This window comes from Triticum aestivum, chromosome 2A (genome assembly GCF_018294505.1).
Source record: "Triticum aestivum cultivar Chinese Spring chromosome 2A, IWGSC CS RefSeq v2.1, whole genome shotgun sequence".
In the NCBI taxonomy this organism is placed as follows: domain Eukaryota; kingdom Viridiplantae; phylum Streptophyta; class Magnoliopsida; order Poales; family Poaceae; genus Triticum; species Triticum aestivum.
In genome coordinates this window covers 774,330,637-774,351,933 of record NC_057797.1, presented here as the reverse complement: position 1 = coordinate 774,351,933, position 21,297 = coordinate 774,330,637, and the positions used below count along the sequence as shown (strand labels likewise).

The 21,297-nt window shown below is 44.3% G+C and overlaps 2 protein-coding genes and 1 long non-coding RNA gene across 3 annotated transcripts; 1 reads left to right on the top strand and 2 right to left on the bottom strand.

The window, feature by feature from the left end:
* The first annotated feature begins 8,166 nt into the window (after window positions 1-8,166).
* LOC123038279 (uncharacterized) lies at window positions 8,167-9,943 on the top strand. Its single transcript, XM_044462146.1, has 2 exons — window positions 8,167-8,858; window positions 9,364-9,943. The coding sequence occupies exons 1-2, from the start codon at window positions 8,167-8,169 to the stop codon at window positions 9,941-9,943; spliced, it is 1,272 nt and encodes a 423-aa protein (XP_044318081.1).
* A 417-nt stretch (window positions 9,944-10,360) lies between these two features.
* LOC123191130 (pre-mRNA cleavage factor Im 25 kDa subunit 2) lies at window positions 10,361-14,571 on the bottom strand. The gene is made up of 7 exons (XM_044603910.1): window positions 14,309-14,571; window positions 12,707-12,752; window positions 12,458-12,551; window positions 12,292-12,365; window positions 11,545-11,631; window positions 11,350-11,460; window positions 10,361-10,881 (listed from the first exon to the last, which is right to left on the bottom strand). The coding sequence occupies exons 1-7, from the start codon at window positions 14,434-14,436 to the stop codon at window positions 10,810-10,812; spliced, it is 612 nt and encodes a 203-aa protein (XP_044459845.1). The 5' UTR covers window positions 14,437-14,571; the 3' UTR covers window positions 10,361-10,809.
* A 3,491-nt stretch (window positions 14,572-18,062) lies between these two features.
* Window positions 18,063-20,083, bottom strand: LOC123191129 (uncharacterized). Its single transcript, XR_006496721.1, has 2 exons — window positions 19,572-20,083; window positions 18,063-19,014 (listed from the first exon to the last, which is right to left on the bottom strand). It is a non-coding gene; the product is annotated as an uncharacterized lncRNA (long non-coding RNA).
* Window positions 20,084-21,297: the final 1,214 nt, after the last annotated feature.

Sequence of the window (21,297 nt, the reverse complement as noted above, 5' to 3'; positions counted from 1 at the left end):
GTAATCCAGGAGTGGATCACTGGACAGCGGTCAAGAACATCCTGAAATACCTGAAAAGGACTAAGGATATGTTTCTCATATATGGAGGTGACAAAGAGCTCATCGTAAAAGGTTACGTTGATGCAAGCTTTGACACTGATCCGGACGATTCTAAATCGCAAACCGGATACGTGTTTACATTAAACGGTGGAGCTGTCAGTTGGTGCAGTTCTAAACAAAGCGTTGTAGCGGGATCTACATGTGAAGCGGAGTACATAGCTGCTTCGGAAGCAGCAAATGAAGGAGTCTGGATGAAGGAGTTCATATCCGATCTAGGTGTCATACCTAGTGCATCGGGTCCAATGAAAATCTTTTGTGACAATACTGGTGCAATTGCCTTGGCAAAGGAATCCAGATTTCACAAGAGAACCAAGCACGTCAAGAGATGCTTCAATTCCATCTGGGATCTAGTCCAGGTGGGAGACATAGAGATTTGCAAGATACATACGGATTTGAATGTTGCAGACCCGTTGACTAAGCCTCTTCCACGAGCAAAACATGATCAGCACCAAGGCTCCATGGGTGTTAGAATCATTACTGTGTAATCTAGATTATTGACTCTAGTGCAAGTGGGAGACTGAAGGAAATATGCCCTAGAGGCAATAATAAAGTTATTATTTATTTCCTTATATCATGATAAATGTTTATTATTCATGCTAGAATTGTATTAACCGGAAACATAATACATGTGTGAATACATAGACAAACAAAGTGTCACTAGTATGCCTCTACTTGACTAGCTCGTTAATCAAAGATGGTTATGTTTCCTAACCATAAACAATTAGTTGTTATTTGATTAACGGGATCACATCATTAAGTGAATGATCTGATTGACATGACCCATTCCACTAGCTTAGCACCCGATCGTTTAGTATGTTGCTATTGCTTTCTTCATGACTTATACATGTTCCTATGACTATGAGATTATGTAACTCCCGTTTACCAGAGGAACACTTTGTGTGCTACCAAACGTCACAACGTAACTGGGTGATTATAAAGGAGCTCTACAGGTGTCTCCAAAGGTACATGTTGGGTTGGCGTATTTCGAGATTAGGATTTGTCACTCCAATTGTCGGAGAGGTATCTCTGGGCCCTCTCAGTAATGCACATCACTTAAGCCTTGCAAGCACTGCAACCAATGAGTTAGTTGCGAGATGATGTATTACAGAACGAGTAAAGAGACTTGCCAGTAACGAGATTGAACTAGGTATTTGGAATACCGACGATCGAATCTCGGGCAAGTAACATACCAATGACAAAGGGAACAACGTATGTTGTTATGCGGTCTGACCGATAAAGATCTTCGTAGAATATGTATGAGCCAATATGTTCATCCAGGTTCCGCTATTGGTTATTGACCGGAGACATGTCTCGGCCATGTCTACATTGTTCTCGAACCCGTAGGGTCCGCACGCTTAAGGTTACGATGATAGTTATATTATGAGTTTATACATTTTGGTGTACCGAAGTTTGTTCGGAGTCCCGGATGTGATCACGGACATGACGAGGAGTCTCGAAATGGTCGAGACATAAAGATTGATATATTGGAAGCCTATGTTTGGAGACCGGAAGTGTTCCGGGTGAAATCGGGATTTTACCGGAGTACCGGGAGGTTACCGGAACCCCCCGGGAGCTAAATGGGCCATGATGGGCCTTAGTGGAAAAGAGAAGAGGCAGCCCTACATGGGTCGCGCGCCCCTCCCCTCCCTTGGTCCGAATAGGACAAGGAGAGGGGGCCGGCCCCTCTCTCTCTTTCCCCCCTCCGCGAATCCTATTCCAACTAGGATTGGGGGGGGGGATCCTACTCCCAGAGGGAGTAGGACTCTCCTGGCGCGCCCTCCTTGGCCGGCCGCCTCCCCCCCCCTTAGTCCTTTATATACGGAGGCATGGGCACCCCAGAGACACACAAGTTGATCCACGTGATCTATTCCTTAGCCGTGTGCGGCGCCCCCAGCCACCATAGTCCTCGATAATATTGTAGCGGTGCTTAGGCGAAGCCCTGCAGAAGTAGTACGTCAAGATCGTCACCACGCCGTCGTGCTGACAGAACTCTTCCCCGACACTTTGCTGGATCGGAGTCCGGGGATCGTCATCGAGCTGAACGTGTGCTAGAACTCGAAGGTGCCGTAGTTTCGGTGCTTGATCGGTCGGATCGTGGAGACGTACGACTACATCAACCAAACGCTTCCGTTGTCGATCCACTAGGTATGTAGATCATACTCGCCCTCTTGTTGCTATACATTACCATGATCTTGCGTGTGCGTAGGAATTTTTTTGAAATTACTACGAAACCCAACAGTTTCACAAAAGCCTCATGTGATGATGTTTCTATCATTGCGAAGATCAACTGCTTGGCGCTGGGTTCCGTTGTTTCGCACAAATGCTCTGCTAGCTCATCATCAACGAGTGCCCACATGCACCTGGCCATCGAGACTCCAGCATCGAGTGTCGCCATCAATCCTCGGTGCCACATAGCCCGCATGTGCTCGAACTTAACAAATTCCTTTTGGCCCAGACATCTTCTCTAGGAATGGTGTGCTTTGCTAATCTCCACAGGAACATACGAATCTTCCTTGACCGGGGATCTCCACAGAAGCTTCCCTGAAGTGGCACCGCGGTCAACACTGGAAGAACTAGCCGCGCCATCTTGCCAGGCACCTCTTCTCATTTTTGTAGCCACCATCATCCTATAGGCTGACCGAATAGAAAATTCACAATTCTTTTCAAAGTTCCATGCCCAATAGTTGGGAATATTTGAAGTGCATAATGGTATCTATCGAATAGCTGTGATATCGATTCGAAGGCAAACTTCCTCAAGTTTAGTCAGACTCCACGAGGCCGAAGTGTGGTCAATTAAGAAATAAACTAGCTTTGGAGGATTGTTAGAGCGACGTCCATATGGTTGCACCATGACATCCCTAGGATCCAGTTGTTCAGTCCATATATTAGTTCTTTCACCATTACTGATTCGACGAATCAAACATTGTTTCAAAATATCCCTCCCCTCAAGGATTGAATGCCATATTTGGCTTGGGTGACTTCCTAGCTCCGCAGAGAAGATAGTTCCATTGGGGAAGTATGCACTCTTAAAAAAATGCACTCAAAGATTCTGGAGTCTGAAGAATATGCCGTGCCTGTTTTGCTAACGAAACCAAATTAAACAACTCAAAATATTTGAAGCCAAGGCCTCCCATGCTATTTAGTTGTCTCATTGCCTCCCATGAAGCCCAGCTAGGCTTGCGTTTCCTTCCTTGCTGCCCCACTAAAACTTTCGTATCAACATATTTAAATGTTCAGTAAGGCCGCGAGGTGACTTGAAACAAAACATAGAATAAACAAACTGACTTCACTAATACCTCTTTACCTCCACTTGACATTGTTTGTTCAATCCATCCTTGTACTCTACTCCATGGGTAGTCCTTGAGATACTTGAAGTCATCGTTTTTTGAGCACCCCACATCCGATGGCATTCACAAATACATTGCACTCAATGTATCATTTGGAACATGTAACAACCCCTTAACTTCCTCTCTTATGCTATTTGGACACCCTTTGCTGAAGAAAATAGATGATTTGTCATAATTTATCCCGTGCCATGAAGCTCTGCAATAAGTGGTCAACAATTAGTTTATCTCATTAGCCCACCAGCACTAGGCCTAAAAAACAGCAGGTTGTCATCAGCAAATAATAAATGGTTAACCGGCGCCGCCGAAGGGGACACCTAGGGTGTGTTTGGTTATCCGACAAGCGCTTTCTTAGCTTGGCCAAGCAAGGGAGCGATGGATTTGGTTCCTGAGCTAGCTTGCCTTGTTGCCAGCGGTTTCCTGCTTTTTGTTCTATCGAGCAAGCAAGCCAAATCGGCTAGCCTCCATCGGCAAGCCTAGCTTTGCCTAGCAAGGTAAACCGGCAAGGGATCCAAACGCACCCTTAATACCAGTCAAGTTGGATGACTCATTGATAGATTTTAGGAGGCACAAAAGACCCTCTTCTACTATCAGGAATAGATATGGTGATACTGGATCTCCCTATCGAATTCCATGTGAAGGTTTGAACTCTTGTAGTTTCTTGCCATTGAACAAAATAGAAAATGTAACTGACCTCAAGATACTCATGACAATATGCACCCAATGCTCTGTGAAACACGGATTCAACATTATTGCTTGCAAGTAATCCCACTTCACCCTATCATATGACATCATCATATATAGCTAGGGCGCAAACTTCTGTTTTTCTTTGTAGTATTCCTTTTCATGTAGTGCAAGCATTCACAAGCAGTGATTATGTTATCAGTAATAAGTCTACCTGGGGCGAACGCGTACTATTCTTCTGGTATTATCTCTGGCAACACTAGTTCCAGCCTATTGTATATGATTTTCGAAGCAATTTTATACAAAATATTGTACAATGAAATAGGCATGAACTGTGACAGAAGGGTGGGATTTTTTACATTTGGTACTAAAACCAACATAGTCTCGTTAATACTTTCTACCGATTCAGTGCCATTAATAATCCTTAGAACTACCGTTGTGACATCAGCCCCACATAACTCCCAATGTCACTGAAAGAAATGGGCTGGGAAGCCATCTGGCCCCAGCACCTTTCTTGGGAATATCTGGAATAACGTTGTTTTAACCACCTCCTGGGTGTAATCACCATTTCTGTCCCGTGTTACTCTATTGGTAATCATTCGTGCCAAGATAATCTACCTCCACATCTATATGATACTTTGAAAACCAACAACTTCCGCCTTTATTGAATCATTCCAAAAGGAGTAAAATGCATTGGCGGTGCTTGAACTTGCGAAGAAAGCACGCTTTGGTCACTGTACTTAAAAGTACATCCAATACGGTCACTGAATACGACAAGACGTGATTATACAGTCACTGTTCATCGTATGCCACTCATTGTTGCTCGATTTGACCACATGTTGACCAGTGGGAGGCGCTAGCTGGTGGTTGCGGGATGTTGCCCAATGTTTTTACAAGAAAATCCCTAGTTTGCTCTGTAATTCCTCCCATCTCCCTATCTCTTCGGCTTTGATCATAATGAAAGGGGAGGAGGGGATAGGTGGCGCAGGAAGAGGCGGGTGGAGGCAATTGTCGGCAGCAGCGCACCATCTCCGGTGCCAGTTCTTGGGGAAGGGTGAGAGTCACGGCGGAGGCGTGCCGCATCTCGTCACTGAAGCTCTTTCGGCGGGATGTCGCTTGTTTGTCGATCCGATGGTGCTCCGGAGCCCAACTACAGTAAGCCCTCATGGTTCTTGCGCTATAATATCTAGGATAGAAATTTAGGTTTTGGCATTGTGGATGTTGAGTTTTTTAGTCAGTTATGGCCATCTATAATTTGAAGATTTGGATAGGGTTTTGGACCAAGATTTGGGGGGTTTCGGTGTATAGGGTTTTGGGTTGGAAAAGTTTGTTGTCTGTAGGGGATTAAGACGTATATGCGCTATGTTTTGTTGGATGTAGAAACGGCTGAGTAGATTCTGGATCATACAGTGGTGGTATAGGGTTTTTGGTGTTAATAGGGTTTTTGGTGCTCAAAGGTGGTTGCTTGCCTGTGTTTCTGAGGCTCTGTTTTGTTGTGCTCTATTTTGATGTATGCAAGTAAGCGCAGCAAGAAGTTTTTAGTTCATTTTAACTATGTGGATATTTCTTGGGCAAGGTAGCAATTGTTCTTATCTCAATGGTCATGAACTATGGTATGATGAAGTTGATACAGATACTTGGTCTCCAATCATGATTGAACACCTAGTTGAGGAGATAGGATGGCAGATGGCAGGCAGGCTCAAGGTCTATTACTGCATTCCCATTATGTCAATCAAGAGGAATGTGTTGAGAGAAATCAAAGGAGATAGTGACACAGATTGGATGCTTACATTTGTGTCACTTGGCCATTACTCATTTAGTCTATATCTTGACCACGATGACAGTTTGAATGCAAACTTCACTGAGGATGATGTGGTCAATTTCCCAATAAGGCAGCTACCTCTAGTGATTAGTCGTTGCAAGATTAAATCAAATGAGCCAGAAATTGCAGATATGTTCAGCCTGAAGATGCAGATGTGGCACACCCAATTCCTAGCAAGTAGTGTATCCTCCAGATAATGCAGAAGATGATGATGATGTAAGCAAATTTGTGTTTACAAGAAGGGAAGTATCTTTTGGGAGCCAAGATGCAAGTATGGAGGAGCCAGCTGTGATGCAACCCACAATAGATCAAGTATGTACCGAATGTGAAGGTGGTAGAGCAAGAGAGTGCAAAAGGAGAAGCAGACAGTGCAACTCATCTGGAGGAGGCAATGATGAAATGGACGGAGTGGGCCGAGGTGTCCTCAAGACTGTGGCCACCGGGGCGTAGACATCGGGGAGACTGCATGGAGTGGCGGCGGCCGGCGGCGTTGGTCGGTTTAGTGAGATTAGATCACGGACGTGGTCTTTTTTCCTAGAGCTAACGATCATTGGGTTGTCTAGCATGGGGACGTTTTGGGGTAGTCTAATGGCAAAACACTTGATTTGAACCGTTGATCTGATTGGTAGACCATTGTTGTAACGTGGACACTTGGATGTGATTAAGTTGGTTTGATCACGTTTGCATTTTGTGGTGTGGCTGTAGGGGAGTGCAAAACGCATTCAATACAATCCAACATATATAGCATTGACAGACGTAGATTATGGTACAGAACAAACAGCACTGAAAAACTAAGATGAGGAGGGTAATAACTAATAATAGGATCAAAACGGCAGCACTTCAAAAGCGTATCTCCAGAAGATTTGGCCATGAACACCACTCTGGCTGGGCATCAGTTGATCCACTGGCCTGGAACTAGGGCTGGACACGAGCCGAGCCGAGCCGAGCTTGATCTGAGCCTGGCTTTGGCTCGCTCTGGAGCGGCTCGGCTCGGCTCGGCTCGCTCAGCCAACGAGTCCACTTTAGGTGGCTCGGCTCGTTTTTTGCAATGGCTCCTCTCAGACCGAGCCGGCTCGTGAGCCAGCTAGCGCCATAACATCTGGGAGGTAGCAGAACCTGTTTTTACATACCATTTTTGATCTTCTACAGCAATTAAACCCATAATTTGTAAAAGAAGCACTTTATATTGCTAAAAATGCAACATCTAGCAGTCTATGGTTTAAAAAATGATCATAGTGATGAAAAATAAGCTTTCTTCTATGGAAAGTGTAGAAATTGAACAAATATGACTAAGAAAGAATTGGGCATCATTGCTTTTGAATTTTGGACAGCTCCTCCTTTGGACTTTATACGGCAAAAAATATTGAACGTTGACAGCCAAACAATGCAATTTTGCATAGCATAACACTTAGTGCTTTGACATCAAAATGAGAATCTTCCTCCTCAAACAGAGTATCTTACTCATCCTCTTCCTCCTCATTCTCTTCCTCCTCTTCATAATCCTTCTCTGCTTGCTTATCATGCTCCATTGCCTAGCACAGAAAAATAGCACACACATGAGCTTGGACACGCATATATTTGACTTTTTGATAGCAAGAAGAGCACATCCATGAGCTTGTACAAACATATATTTGACTCTTGGATACCAAAAACAGCATATACATGAGCCTGTTCAATCTTATATTTGACTTTTGGATACCAAAAACAACACATACATGAGCTTGGACACACATATATTTGACCTTTGGATAGCAAAAACAGCAAATATATGAGCTTGGACACGCATATTTGGCACAACCATACCGGTGAAGATGCAGTCTCCCTCTCGGAGTCGTTTGCGAAGCCGTTGGCAGGGGCGATCGTGGCACGCCCCCTGGCGTCGGCGGGGTCAGCGAGACGTCAAGGCGGTGGAGCGAGCTTCCAGCCGAGCCTAAAACCATGCACACAGTCTTGAACTCTTGATCGCCGGCGGCAGCAACCCTACTGCAGGGACAGGAGGTGGCTGAGCTCCGGCAGCCGCATGCATGGTCTTCCGCCCGCCGTCGACGCAGGAAATCACCAGCTCGAAGCGAACGTGTGCCGGCCAGTTAATTTTCCTGCTCACGAGTAATCGTGAGTCATCCGGATTGCGTCGGTCTCGGACTCTCGGTCTCGTTAGGGATCCGGACTGCGTCCACAAAAGCGCACAGATACAGCACGGGACGGCACAGATCGATCATGGCCATGGACCAGCTGCCCGAGGACCTGCTCGCCGACGTCCTCCGCTGCCTCCCTCCGCGCGTCCTCGCCGCGGCGCGGTGCGTGCACAGCTCCTGGCGCGCCGCCGTCGACGCCCGCCGCCTCATGGACCCCCCACGCCTCCCGCTCGCCGGCATCCTCATCAACTTCCAAGGCCGCGAGTTCACGCACCTCTTCGCATGCCCCCCCTCGCCGGCCTCGTCCGTGGCCACCGCCAAGTTCCTCCGGCGCCTTCCCGACTGGGGCTGTGACGTGCTCGTCAAGGACCACTGCAATGGCCTCCTCCTCCTGCTGGGCGGCTACGTGGTGAGCCCGGCCGCGCGGCGGTGGGCCGTGCTGCCGCGGCCGCGCCGCCGCGACACCAAGGAGCTCTTCTTCCGCCACTACGACTACATCGCGTTCGATCCCGCCGTGTCGCCGCACTACGAGGTGTTCGCCGTCCCGGAGGTTCCTTGGAGCCGGGGACCACGGGCGGCGGGGTGGGAGTGGCCGCCGTCGCCGATGCTGCTGCACGTGTACTCCTCCAGGACTAACAGGTGGGAGGAGAGGTCCTTCCGGCGGCAGGGGGAGGCCTTCGGGACCATCGCCGACGTGCCTTGGTCTCCCATGAACCAAAGACGCGCCGTCTACTGGCATGGACACCTCTACGTGCACCACCATTTTGTCATGAGGTACTACCCTTCTCTCTCTCTCTCTCTCTCTCTCTCTCTCTCTCTCTCTCTCTCTCTCTCTTCGAAATTGGACGGCGTTATCTGACGAACATTCGATGGGAGCGTCTTCCCAGCGAACGCGCAAACTTGCCATGCGTTTTCAAGTAATTGCCATGTGAAATTTACAGAAATTGTCATGATCGATGGCGAAAATTGTCATGTCGCACAAAAAAATGGCAAGCTGTGCAGAGAATTCTCTTCCGTTAGATCATGATCCGATGGATCTAAGTGAGTTCGCTGGGAGGCCTTAAAAATATGACGTTTCCCAGATAACTTTAAGGTTGAAATTTGACCTAGATAGGATGAATTCGGAGCTTCAACATCAATGGATGCTTGCTGAGGCTAAGGGATTATCCTCTCTTTTTTTAGTAGAAAAACTGCCACTGAAATATCATTCGATCTATAAGATATGTATGTTTTTGAATTTGTAATTTTGTAACTACTACATATATTTGTTTATCTGCAGAATATCTTTGTTAAGTGGCAAGTACCAAGTAATCAAGCCACCCCAAGGTATTATTACCAAGGCCCAAGAAGTTCCACAACAACGACTCGGAAAATCGGAGAAAGGTGTGTATCTTGCATCAATCGCTTCTCATCGCTGGCTTCAAGTATGGATCCTCGACGAGGCTCATGCTCCTACCGAGTGGGTCTTAAAGTATGAGACAGATCTTGTCCTTGGCCGTGTGCAAGCAGATCTGAGATACAATCCGGATGCTCAGGGGTCTTGGATCATAGAAGACGTCAACGATAATCCCCCTCGTGATACATCTCCAGATTACAAAGAACAAGCTAAGCAGGAAAATAAGGATGTCCTTGGCACCAAAGATTTTTACATCCTTGGATTTCACCCTCATGAAGAAGTTCTCTTTCTGAGCGAGTCCTTGCAGAGAGGAATGGCCTATCATTTGAGTAGCTCGAAGTTCCAATACCTGGGAAACATGCGCCCGACACGCTACCATGGGTTTAGTGAAGGCTATGAATTCTTACGAAGTTCATTTCCATACACGCCATGCTTGACCACAGAGTTCCCTACGGATAATTGATTCAGGAGCTCATCATGTGTTCCCAAACATCTCATCATGTGTTCCCACACAGTGGCTGCGATGGAGGCTCCTCAATATGCCTGTATATTATATAATGGGGTGTGTAAGGGAGAAATTGCATAATGAAAATGTTCTTCTGGAATTTACTGGGTTTGTCTAAGAGAGAAATTGCATAACTAAAATGGTTTTTATTATTTGAATATGTGAAGCAGACAACAGCAACGTTATGATCTCAGACCAAATTACAGATGCTTTTGGCATTTTGGTCACCTCTTTTTTTTTTTGAAAGGATTTTTGTCACCTTTTAGCTCAGCAAGGCAAACATCCACACCTACCAGTTGAAGGGCCATGTAATGATCCATAGCCTACTGAACATGCGTGAACTTATACATGACCAAGGGTGCAGGCATTCAAAAAGGCTTACAATACCGAAAAGCTTAAAAGATTATGGTACACTGCCGAAAATAATAAGGAAGCTTGTAATTTGAAGGGGTAGCTCCTTACAAAACATTCCCAATTCATCGGCGGACAATAGAAAGCGAGTCTGACAAGTTACTACAGCAGATCATGCAAATTATAAATACATACATTGGTACATATACACAAATAAATTAGAACACGGAACAACAACCACAAAATACACCACACATACAACACAGTTGAGATGTACTAACGGAATCGCAAAATGAAAGAACAAACATAGGTACATGTCTAGTTTTTAGACTAATAGTGCGAATGCCGCATAATTCATGGAAACATGGTTACTGAGAAAACAAGTCATGCTAAGTTGATTAGCCAGTTTGATGTCGAAGAGACGCTCGGAGTGGGCTGCCGAAAGAGGCCTTGGGAACACTATCTCATCACCCTTATGAGCTCACCATGTTGAATTGGAACCTAGACAGCTGCTGCGGGATGGTGGAAATTACAGGTCCATACCGCTGCATACAAATAGAAACAGATTTCAGACTTTCACCACAAAAACCTTGATAACGGCACGATGTAATAATACAAGTCACAGAGCAAAATATAGCATGCTTGAGCAAACTTTGTGTGGGGTCTGAATTTCATTAAAAAAATGCATGTTACAGCCATCCTATCCCTATTGCCTGGTTAAACAGAAATAAAAATGGTAAAAACTGATGGTGCCAAAAGGAATCCAGATTGAAGTGGTTTCATAACTACAAGAGATGGATTCTTTCTCACAGAGATCAATTCAATAGTACCATCATTCATTTATGTGAAGCAAGACAAAAACAGTTGTATGGGGTCAGATTCTTGTGATGAAAATTACAACATGTCACTGGAAATTTATTAAGGCATATATATCTAGACACACTCGAGGGATGAATACAATGTTTCTAAACATCAAGGAAAGCTAACATTCAGCATGGGGGAGTGCCACTTACCTGAACATTGTCATAGAGTTCAAACAGTGGAACAGCAAGTAGCTTCAAGTTCCTTGGAACAGCGAAATACTCTCTTTCAGTTAGATGAACAATGAAAAGCTTCTTGCATTCCTGTTCATCACATTGGTCATTTTCATTATCTAATCCCAAATCCCAACAATAGATGGTAAAAAAACCTCTCAAGCAAGAATGTACCTTGGGCTTGGTTATATGTGGAGGGCAATAAGGATACATCACGGTTTCAAAGTTTGGCCTCCACCAAACAGCAACACACTCACCAACCTGTAAGTGAAAAACACATTACAGCTTTATAGGAATGGATACAGTTTACATTACACAAGGTCTACGTTAAAAAACATCTCATAGCAACAAAGTGAGCATGCTGTCAATAGGACAGGAACCCAAGATTACTGTAAGAAGCTAGACACGCAAGTTCATGCTGATTCAACGTATTTCATACTTCGGTAAGTAAAGACTACACGTCAGTGTTGCATGTCTTCTACAGATGTCCACTTCGAATATTGTTTCATAAGCATGTGGACACAGGAAATTATGCTGGGGTGATGGTAGGTGGTTCATGTTTTGAATAGTGGAAATTGTGATAGCGATTTCTGTAGTTAGCACTTAGCACCCGTGTCACTGTTCCATTTAGGCACAGCCACAACATAGTACATACGGAGCTATATAATGTTAGTGACATGCTATAAATTTTTCCTCTCGGACACAGGACATGCCATAAATATGACTGTTATAGATGGGTCAAAGAAGCTGAAATCGCAGTTCAATCTTTTATTTCTTCCAGATGTAGATAGTCTTCAGTGCAGTTGGATTAACTATGATTCAGTAAGGTACAAAGTGACCAGTTCCAACATAATTATGCGAAATGGTATGGCCATTGACCATTAACAAAAAAGGAACTGAACTTCTCTTGGACTCAAATACCTGCCAGTTAGGTGGAAAGGAAGGTGAGTTCACTGCAAGTTTGCTGCACAACTTTCTTTTCAGGCCCTCAATTTCTGTAGAATTCAAGTCACGTAAGCAAACAGCCAAAGCAGATGACCCCATGTATGAGGAACAAAATAGAAGAGTGAAGCAACAGAAAACTCACCATTTTCCCCAGGCTTCAAACGTCCACCAGGAAGTTTGCAAAATGTGTTCCCAATTTGCAATAACAGTATGTGGGGGTGATTGTGCTCTTGCACCTGAACAGGATAATGCAATGAATATTTCAGTTTATTTGCCAAATTAATACGTCCACTGAACAATTGTTACTGCAGGAAATTTGTCAACAATTGGATGTGTTCAGTCACAAAAATGTATATGAACATAATGATGAGATGGAAGAATAGAAACATACCAGCAGGATTGCTTCAACACTTGTCCGCATTCCTTCTTTCATGTAGCTGCCATTTGTCAAAGTAATTAGTTGGTTGATCCACTTGACAGGACAAGGTTAAGAAACATATTTAGCAAAGAAGCCAAGCTGTTCGCAGGGTACTTAAGATACAAAACAGAATGTACATAAACCCACAACCAATTGAAGAACCACCGAAGCTTCAATATGGATTTCCTTTATGATACATATTGACTTGACATTCCAGGCCATTCTACCAACAAATTATCTTTTATAACTATTTGTTACAAAGTGCACCATAATTACAAGTTACATCCTTGGCAAAAAAAAAAGGATCCACCAGGCAACATAACCATTGTAGTTCCCCTACTACACACATCTATTAAAGAAACTACACACAGTAATGCAATCCTGAAACAAGAGGGAGTAGTCAACCTCAGGAACTAGATTGCTCGGCATTTCTGCTGTTATTTCAAGTCAGCACCAGCTTACAACGCGCAACAGAAAGCCATCAAACTAACAAAAACACCTATTTTTTAACATACAGACAGATTCACATAACACTCTGTTTTCATCAAGTTCCACAGTACCTAAATCCATGCTAAATAAGAGCAGCATTCGCAACAAGATGTTCGAAATTTGACTAAAAACATGGAAATTTGGTCTTCTTCCAATAATGCTCCATGGTATACTCCGACATAAGGAACCATTAATTACATAATGCTCCATGATTACAAAAGAAATCTGCCAAGCCCCATAATTATTGCAGTTCCCCTGATAAGCACATCTAGTAAAGGAACTACACAAAGTAATGTAACCACGAACAGAGAGGAAATGGTCGACCTCATAAACTAGATTGGTCGGCATTTCTTCTGCTATTCCAAGCCAGCACCAGCTTACAACCCTCAACAGAAAGCCATCAAACTAACAAAAGCACCTATATTAGCATACAGGCAGATACACAGAACACTGGGTTTCCACGAAGCAATTTCTGCAGTACCTAAATCCGAGCTAAAACCAAGCAGCCTTAGCAACATGATGTTCAAAATTTGACTACAGATATGCAACAATTTGATCTTGTCCCAACAATAATGCATGGTAAAAGGAACAATTTGTAACCTAAAGTGGCATAATTACAAGTCATGCCGTTACAAAAAACAAAATTTGCCAAGCTCCATACTTATTAAAGTTCCCCTGCTAAGCACATCGAGTAAACTAGATTGCTCTGCATTTGTGCAGTTATTTCAAGCCACCGGCAGCTTTCAACCCTGAATAGATAGCCAAAAATCCAATCAAAATTCATATATCAACACACAGATCTAGGTTTCCATGAAGCGATTTCCAGAGTTCTTATACTGATCTGAGCTAATACAAAGCGTCCAGGCGGAGTAAATTTCAAATTTTGACCAAAGTAGGCAACGATCTGGCCACCTCCAGACATTCCCCCGCGGAACTCGCCAGCGCAGGGGACTCTGCTGATGAAATCGAAACTAACGACGGGGATCTTCGACCCGGGGAATAATCCGAGCTCTAGTGTTCAGGGCTTCCGGCGAGAGCGGTTCATGGAGTGGATCAGGGAGGCCGAGGGCGGGGAGGCGCACTTACTTGACCTTCATGCGGGCAAGGCGGTCGGCGACGGAGGTGTCCTTCTCCATCTTGGGCTCCTTGGTGCCGAACGTGTAGTTGGCGAGCGGGTACACGTTCACCACCGACGACGTCGAGGCGCCCACCATCTCCTCCGCTTCGATTCGCGGGGCGCTCGCGGTTTTCTTCTCGGGCTCCGGTGGTCGCCGGTGGTGGCGGCGGCGGGGGAGGAGAGGCTGATGGTGGGGGGTGGGGTCGGGGTCGGGTCAGGTCGGCGTCTCGGTCGCTGCTTGGGCTCGGTCGGTTTCGTGATATACAGACAGGCCCACTTCCTTCCGTCTACAGCCACGGTTTGGTCTGGATTTGTATAGATACTAGTAAATATGCCCGTGCATTGCACCAGGATATAAAAAAATCACACTTTAATTAAAAGAACAGAGTACCCTCAAAAAAAAATTAAAAGAACAGAGTGCTTAAGGTGAGATAATTTGGATGTGCAGTTGTGGTATAAAGATAAAAGAACTTTTGAGAATTCTCACATGGAAACATTCATTAATTAAATATGATAGTTTGAAAAGGAAATGCATATTTGTAGTTATTAATGTATGAATTGAGGGCTACCTTGATGTAGATATATTACTTAAATACATGTAGATTGTTTTTTTTCACTTTGTTTATCTTGTCCAAGTCTCTTTAGCCATGAAGTTATGATATTTTTTCTTAAGTGGCATTGTTTCATCTGCCATTCCCACTATGAAACAAATGTAGTTGTAGTCCCGAGTTATTTCTTTTAATTGTTTGTCCACAATTTTCACCTTCAAATAATGCATCGAATCCGATTGCATGATCTTATTTTGCTTTATTCATCAAATTCAAACCCCAACTCCCCTGTGTCATTGATATAGAGTAGTCTTAACATGCTCTCTCTGATTAACTCTTACCTACCTACCTCACATGTAAAAAGAGAGGGTAAGAGGGAGCATGTTAATATTTGCCATTGATACATGATGATTAGGTAGACCGATACCGATGTGGAGCTCGCTGGTACTGTATTTCTCTTTAAAAAACCTTCAATGATTGCATTCAACTACTATATCATTAATTTTACAAAACAAATAATTTCATGCACAAATTTATTGTTTGATTATATGCAAACCACTTCTAACTATTATATGCGATCTAAGCAGAGTAGTGTAGCTATGATGTTTATCCGCAGTAGTGAGCACGCGTAGGCTTTCTAGGTTTTTTGCCATATGATTTTGTGTTCCCGGTATTTTAGGTTTTATCAGCATTTTCAAGCTTGTAATTGTATGGTATGTAATAACAGTAGCACAAATGTTAGAGTATTTATGTCTGGTATCTATTTATTTTACTCGGGAACCTTTGAATCGGTCGACCAGCACCGGTATTCATGCGTTATCACCATATTTTTGTTGGACATCCTTCCTTCTTATCGGTCAAGTTTTTGTCCTATTTCTTGCGTTGTTTCTCTCCTACTATCACGTCCAAATTGTCCAGCCAGTCGCAAAATATAGTTCTACTCTATTAGAGTCTCCATGTTGAAGCTATTTAGTGAAGGAAAAGGATCTTATTTAAATTCACAAAAAAGATTGATCGTACCAAATGGATTGTTTGAAAGTGTACATATTCATGATGCTTCAAGAACTTGTAAATTTGCACAAAAATTGTTTTTTATGATTGATGTTTTAATGCTCTAGAAAAAAATATCGTGATTTTTTTAAAATGTCGCACAAATCTCGTCAATTTTCATGGAAATTTACATGCACACGGAAGATAATTGTGACTATATTTTTTCAAATCAAAAGGCTTGATAGCTGAAAATATACTGTTGTTACGGTTTTACCTGGAAGCTCATCCACTTTTTTGACATTTTTGCACTAAGAATACCTAAAAGAAAATACTAATTAATTTAACCTGGCTCATAGAAAAATTAAGCATGTCTGGTGCGCTGCAATACTAATGTAATGTGACTCCTTAATTAGCTCCCATCGGAGCCGGCGGCGCTGTACATGTCGGCATCGTGGAGTCGTGGTTGATGCTTTTCATCTTGGCGCGCGTGAGCCTTGCTGGCCCGGAATTGCTACCACTTTCAGAGGCAGCCAAGCCGCTGCAGTTGGTACTCAACCACTCACGGTTCTCTTATACGTACCATACTGTCCACCAGCTCCACCATGGACATCTCTACCTCCTTATAATCGATGCTCGCTTCCTCACATAATTGTAAATGTATCTTATATTCAGTTCTTTATCAATAACAACATTCAAGGTCCATTCATATGAAGCTTACTTCTAGTCTGCTATATGGGCGTACTCAACAGATTTAACCACAGTGCTTTTCCGTGCCAAAATAAATATAAGGGATGAGAACCTTGTTCGCAAACTATCCTTTGTTGCCATAGTTATCAACTAAATACTGATTCCGAGATCACGAGGACTGAGGACAGCGAAACAACTTTAAAAGAGAGCCTTGTTACAGAAAGAGGGAACTCAGCTAAGTCATACGAGTACATCAGATAGTCATATTTCTATACGCCAGTAAATCCATGGAACTTCCTCTATACGCCAGTACATCAGATAGTCATATTTCGAACACCTTGAGTGCTATTAATATTTTTTTGTTATTTCTCTGTGTCATACTGACATGTGGGACCCGCACTTTTCGGCGAAGCTGATGTGGCATCGTTTCTCTGTGTCATACTGACATGTGGGACCCACACTTTTCGGCGAAGCTGATGTGGCATCGTCTCGGCTCATTTCTTGCTCTGCTACACTTACATGTGGGCCCATACTACTGCAAGCTCGCATGGCACCATGTGTAGCACGGGACGTAGCAAGGACTAACATATTGGCCAAAAGAAGAAAAAAACATATGGCACATCAGCATGAGCCATTCATGACGGACTGGATGGTGTATAAATAAAAAAAAGGCCCAACTGCTCATTCCATGACTGTTTCCGTGATGGTTTCTCTGTGTCCGTCATAACGGGGCTACCGCTTTGGGGGCCTATTTTCATCTTGCTAATCCATGATGTTTTCCGTGACGAACTAGAGAAACCATGATCGATGGGCACCCTATCTGTGACGGATTCTGAGAACGTCATCCGAAATCTGTCATGAATTAACAGGTTTCTTGTAGTGATGTCAATGAGATCTACATGGATCGATTGATCAAATAGTGAATATCTGAGAAATCTAAATCTGAACTAACCAAAAAAAGCAAACAATCTTCAGGCTATGTAACTGTACCCACATGTCTGCTCCAAAGAATTGGTTACGGAAAGAAAAGGGAGTACAGTGGAGTTGGGTTCATGCCTAATGGACGACCAATCGTTCCTGCTACTCCAGCTTCCCGCCTCCCAGCTTGAATTGGTGCTGCCACTACGGCCAGCAAGCATCCGCCACGAAGATTCATGCATGGCTTCTTCGCGTACGCCAACACGCCCTGTCTTACCACCGGCATGCTGCTGCTCATCCTGCCGTCTACACGCCCTTGCAGATTCAGTGCACCGGGAGAAGAAAAATCAATGCAAAATAGAAAGACCAGATCTTATACGCAATGACAGATGACACACATCAAGGGACTTATTTGTGAAGGACCAAGCTAACAACATTCATATACTGTTTAAAAGCTTGGGGCTTCCCTTGAATGGCAACACTCATTTAGTTCTACACCAGTCAATGTAAAAAATTAAGGAGCAACATCACAGATCAACCAAAATGTTACAAAATAATTTAAAAATGCAAGGCCCAAATCTGGAATGGTCATTGTGAATTGGCTCAGAGAATGTGAACCATATAACCTGGAAAGTGCTATATATAACAGTATAACCGAAGATTATCACAAAATTCATAACTGTCAACCTCTAGTCCTCTACCGACACAGTTGTGCCCATTCAAAAAATCACCAAATTTGAGGTTGAAATTAAATTGCATTTAAGCCAAGGTTATGATCAAATACAGCTTTCCTGCAAAAAACAGCTTAAGAGAAGTTGTAAGATTTTAGGACATAAATTTGTTGGATAACTACATATAAATATGTTTTATAGAACTAAACGCTCTTATATTTCTTTATAGAAGGAGTACTTCACAATCCGAATATAAATTGATATACATGAGTAGAGCCAGAGCTTTCTGAATCATCAATTAGACAATTGAGATATGCTATTATACCTCCCGGTCTAGAGGATGCAATCAACTAAAAAGTCTTAAGGTCCCAAAATTTAACAATTGTCATTTGAACCTACAGAAGCGTGTGGAAAGAACAGAAAGCAAAAGTTATAACTAACCAAGTCTAGATGATATATAAATTATTTTGGAGGAAAGATGTTATCTAGGAAAACATCTTATGTTTTTGTACAGGTATCAGTGACCCCAAAAATATAAAGGATATCTTCCGCTAGAGCAGGAGTTTATTCACCTTGTTAATATTAGCACTGTTGTGAGCAACTGAGCATATATGGCACCTTTATAGGTTGGACCAAACAACAGATTCTCCTGTAATTTGTGTGGTACTGCTTAATAGGTTGGATCAAAATCTTACCTTCACAGAACTCTTAGCCCTACCAGAAACAATCCACCGACCATCAGGAGCGAATCAAGCAGATCAATCCTCTCACTATGACCCTGATATGTGTGAATGAGTTTCTACCATGTCATTTTTTTTCCTCTTCCACGAGTTCCTCTTCATCTTTAGCTTCAACAAATTTCTGTTAAACCAATGGACAACACCATCAATGTCAACAAACAAGATGAAATTAACCAATAACTGGTTCCACACACCGTGAGAGACATAGCCAACATACACCCGTGATCCAATCTTGCTTTTCAGATAAAAATTCAGAATAGAATTATCTCTTTATCAGCAGTTCGTCCAACTTGCTGGACTGCCTCCTAATCAAAAGGCTTCTACCTTGCGGCCTCTCTCTTTCAGGCCTCCTCTTCTTCCTCTACTTGAGGCAGGCCTAACCATAAGTATCAACCTGCGCTTAATCTTTGAGACACCAGTAGCTAGCTGCTCAGTTTAGTGAACAATAGTTTATTTGTACAAGTAAAAGAGCGGCATCGAAATGGGTTTGATTGACTAAACTGAAAATCAATAGTTGAAACAAATAATCATGGATGCATCCACCACAAAACAAGGAACTGGAAGAAAGAGTGGGTCGTGGCTGTCATCATGTCATAGCAACAGTGTGTGCATGAGCAGATCGACCTCAGCGCCGCCAGCCTATGGCTCAGGCAGGGAGAGAGGGAAAGGAGGCCTCACCGTGGTAGGGCTAGGAGGGGGCTGGAGTGCTCCACCTCGCGTGATCCCCCTTCTTACCCCGCGTAGGGGCTCGTCACATGCGGGCCATCGAGGAAGGGCCGGATGGGTAGGAGGGGATGGATCGGGGAAGCTGAGTGCATGCCACAATTAGGCCGGGGATCCTCTCGTCCTCTGCTTCGACGCCTGCCTCCACCTGCAAGGACTGCGCCGGACCCCTCCATCTCCCACGCCAGTCCGCCTTCGCCCAGCTCCGGCGAGCTCCTCGCTAGGTCGCCGCACAACCCCTCCTTTCTTCCTTCTTCTCTCCTTGGCCTCCCTGTCTCCTTTGTGCCCAGGAGCTGTGGATGCCATGGATCTGCCCGTGCTCCGCCTTCCTCGTCGTCACCGGCGACCCCCGCCTCCGGATCTGCCCCCAGCCCCTGCAAGCTCGAGCCGTCGCCGCCGTCGCCGCCGATTTGATCCGCTCCCAAATAATAAAATCAGACGTATGGACGGCGGGTTGAATATACCAAAGTACAGGGTTTCTTTTGCAAAAACGAAACGGTATCTCAGTTTAATGACTTAAAAAGGACTGCGGGTTGAATTCTGAAAAATAGAGGGACTTTTATGCAAAAACGTCGCAACGTATGAAGCAATCACTGGTTTATTAGTAGGTAGATAAATGCATTTTTCTCTTCTGTTTCTTTAATATTTCTGTTTCCCTTACATTGTGTGCATATGGACATTTTTCCACGTACAATTAATTCTTTGGCCAGTACTCTGCGCCGGCGCACCGGCCCAAATTTGGGCCGGTCTGCTGTCGAGCATTGGATCTGCAAAGGTGAACGGACGAGATTGTCGATGCCAAGTCATATTCTTTCTTTCACGCACGCGCAAACTGAAAAAATGGATCTACGTCGTCCAGCCTCTTCGTGCTCGCCCTTGGCTGCCGCGTCGGAGCTCGCCAGGGCCACTCGCTGTTGCAACTCGCCGGGGACGCTCGCCACCACAGCTCGCCGGGGACGCTCACCATATGCAGCTCCGCCGGGCCGGTCAAAAAGAAAAAGACGTCCCTAGTTCCGTCGGGCCGGGCATGTCTCCCTCCTCCTGGTTGCAGGACCGTCGGGGGAGAGTTCTAGCATCGTCGCAGCCCGCCGCCGTACTCGCCACGCGCCCATCACAGCACCACCATGCAGCTCCGTCACCGCTGCTCGCCATTGTTAGCTAGCCGTTCTCCATTTGAAGATTTTTTAGAAGCACGTTGCAGCCTCACTCGACGCTGGTTGTAGCAAAATCGACCTCACCGACTCCAGCAAAATGCCTCTGCTCGTCATAACATGACCGTATGGTTGTAGCATTCTGTGTCACCGGTTGTACCAAAAGTCTACGCCGATAGTAGCAAAAATCCGTCGATGGTTGCAGCAAAAATTCATCTCGCCGTCGGTCGCAGCTCCGCCATGATGGATGTAGCAAAATCCATCGCCGGTAGTACCAAAATCCAACAACGGTTGCAACAAAAAAAGCCACTACCGTAGTAGGTCGTAGCTCCGCCGCAATGGATGTAGCAAATCCGGCGCCAGTAGTAGCAAAAAATGGCAACGGTTGAAGCTTTTTCACATAGCGGTTGAAGCTTTTTCCGGCGTCACTCGTAAGATATTTTTCATGGTTGAAACTGTTTTCCCACCCCATTGAAGCTTTTTCCCATGGTTGAAGCTTTGTCTTTCGCCTGTTGAAGCTTTTTTACACA

What these genes read in the sequence shown, in the direction of transcription:
- LOC123038279 (XM_044462146.1), top strand. Translation starts at nt 8,167, where the DNA reads ATGGCCATGGACCAGCTGCCCGAGGACCTGCTCGCCGACGTCCTCCGC. An exon ending in CACCACCATTTTGTCATGAG is followed by an intron (nt 8,859 to 9,363) that starts GTACTACCCTTC and finishes GTTTATCTGCAG; the next exon opens with AATATCTTTGTTAAGTGGCA.
- LOC123191130 (XM_044603910.1), bottom strand. Translation starts at nt 14,436, where the DNA reads ATGGTGGGCGCCTCGACGTCGTCGGTGGTGAACGTGTACCCGCTCGCC. An exon ending in TTTGAAGCCTGGGGAAAATG is followed by an intron (nt 12,366 to 12,457) that starts GTGAGTTTTCTG and finishes TGAATTCTACAG; the next exon opens with AAATTGAGGGCCTGAAAAGA. An exon ending in CCTTTCCACCTAACTGGCAG is followed by an intron (nt 11,632 to 12,291) that starts GTATTTGAGTCC and finishes TTTCACTTACAG; the next exon opens with GTTGGTGAGTGTGTTGCTGT.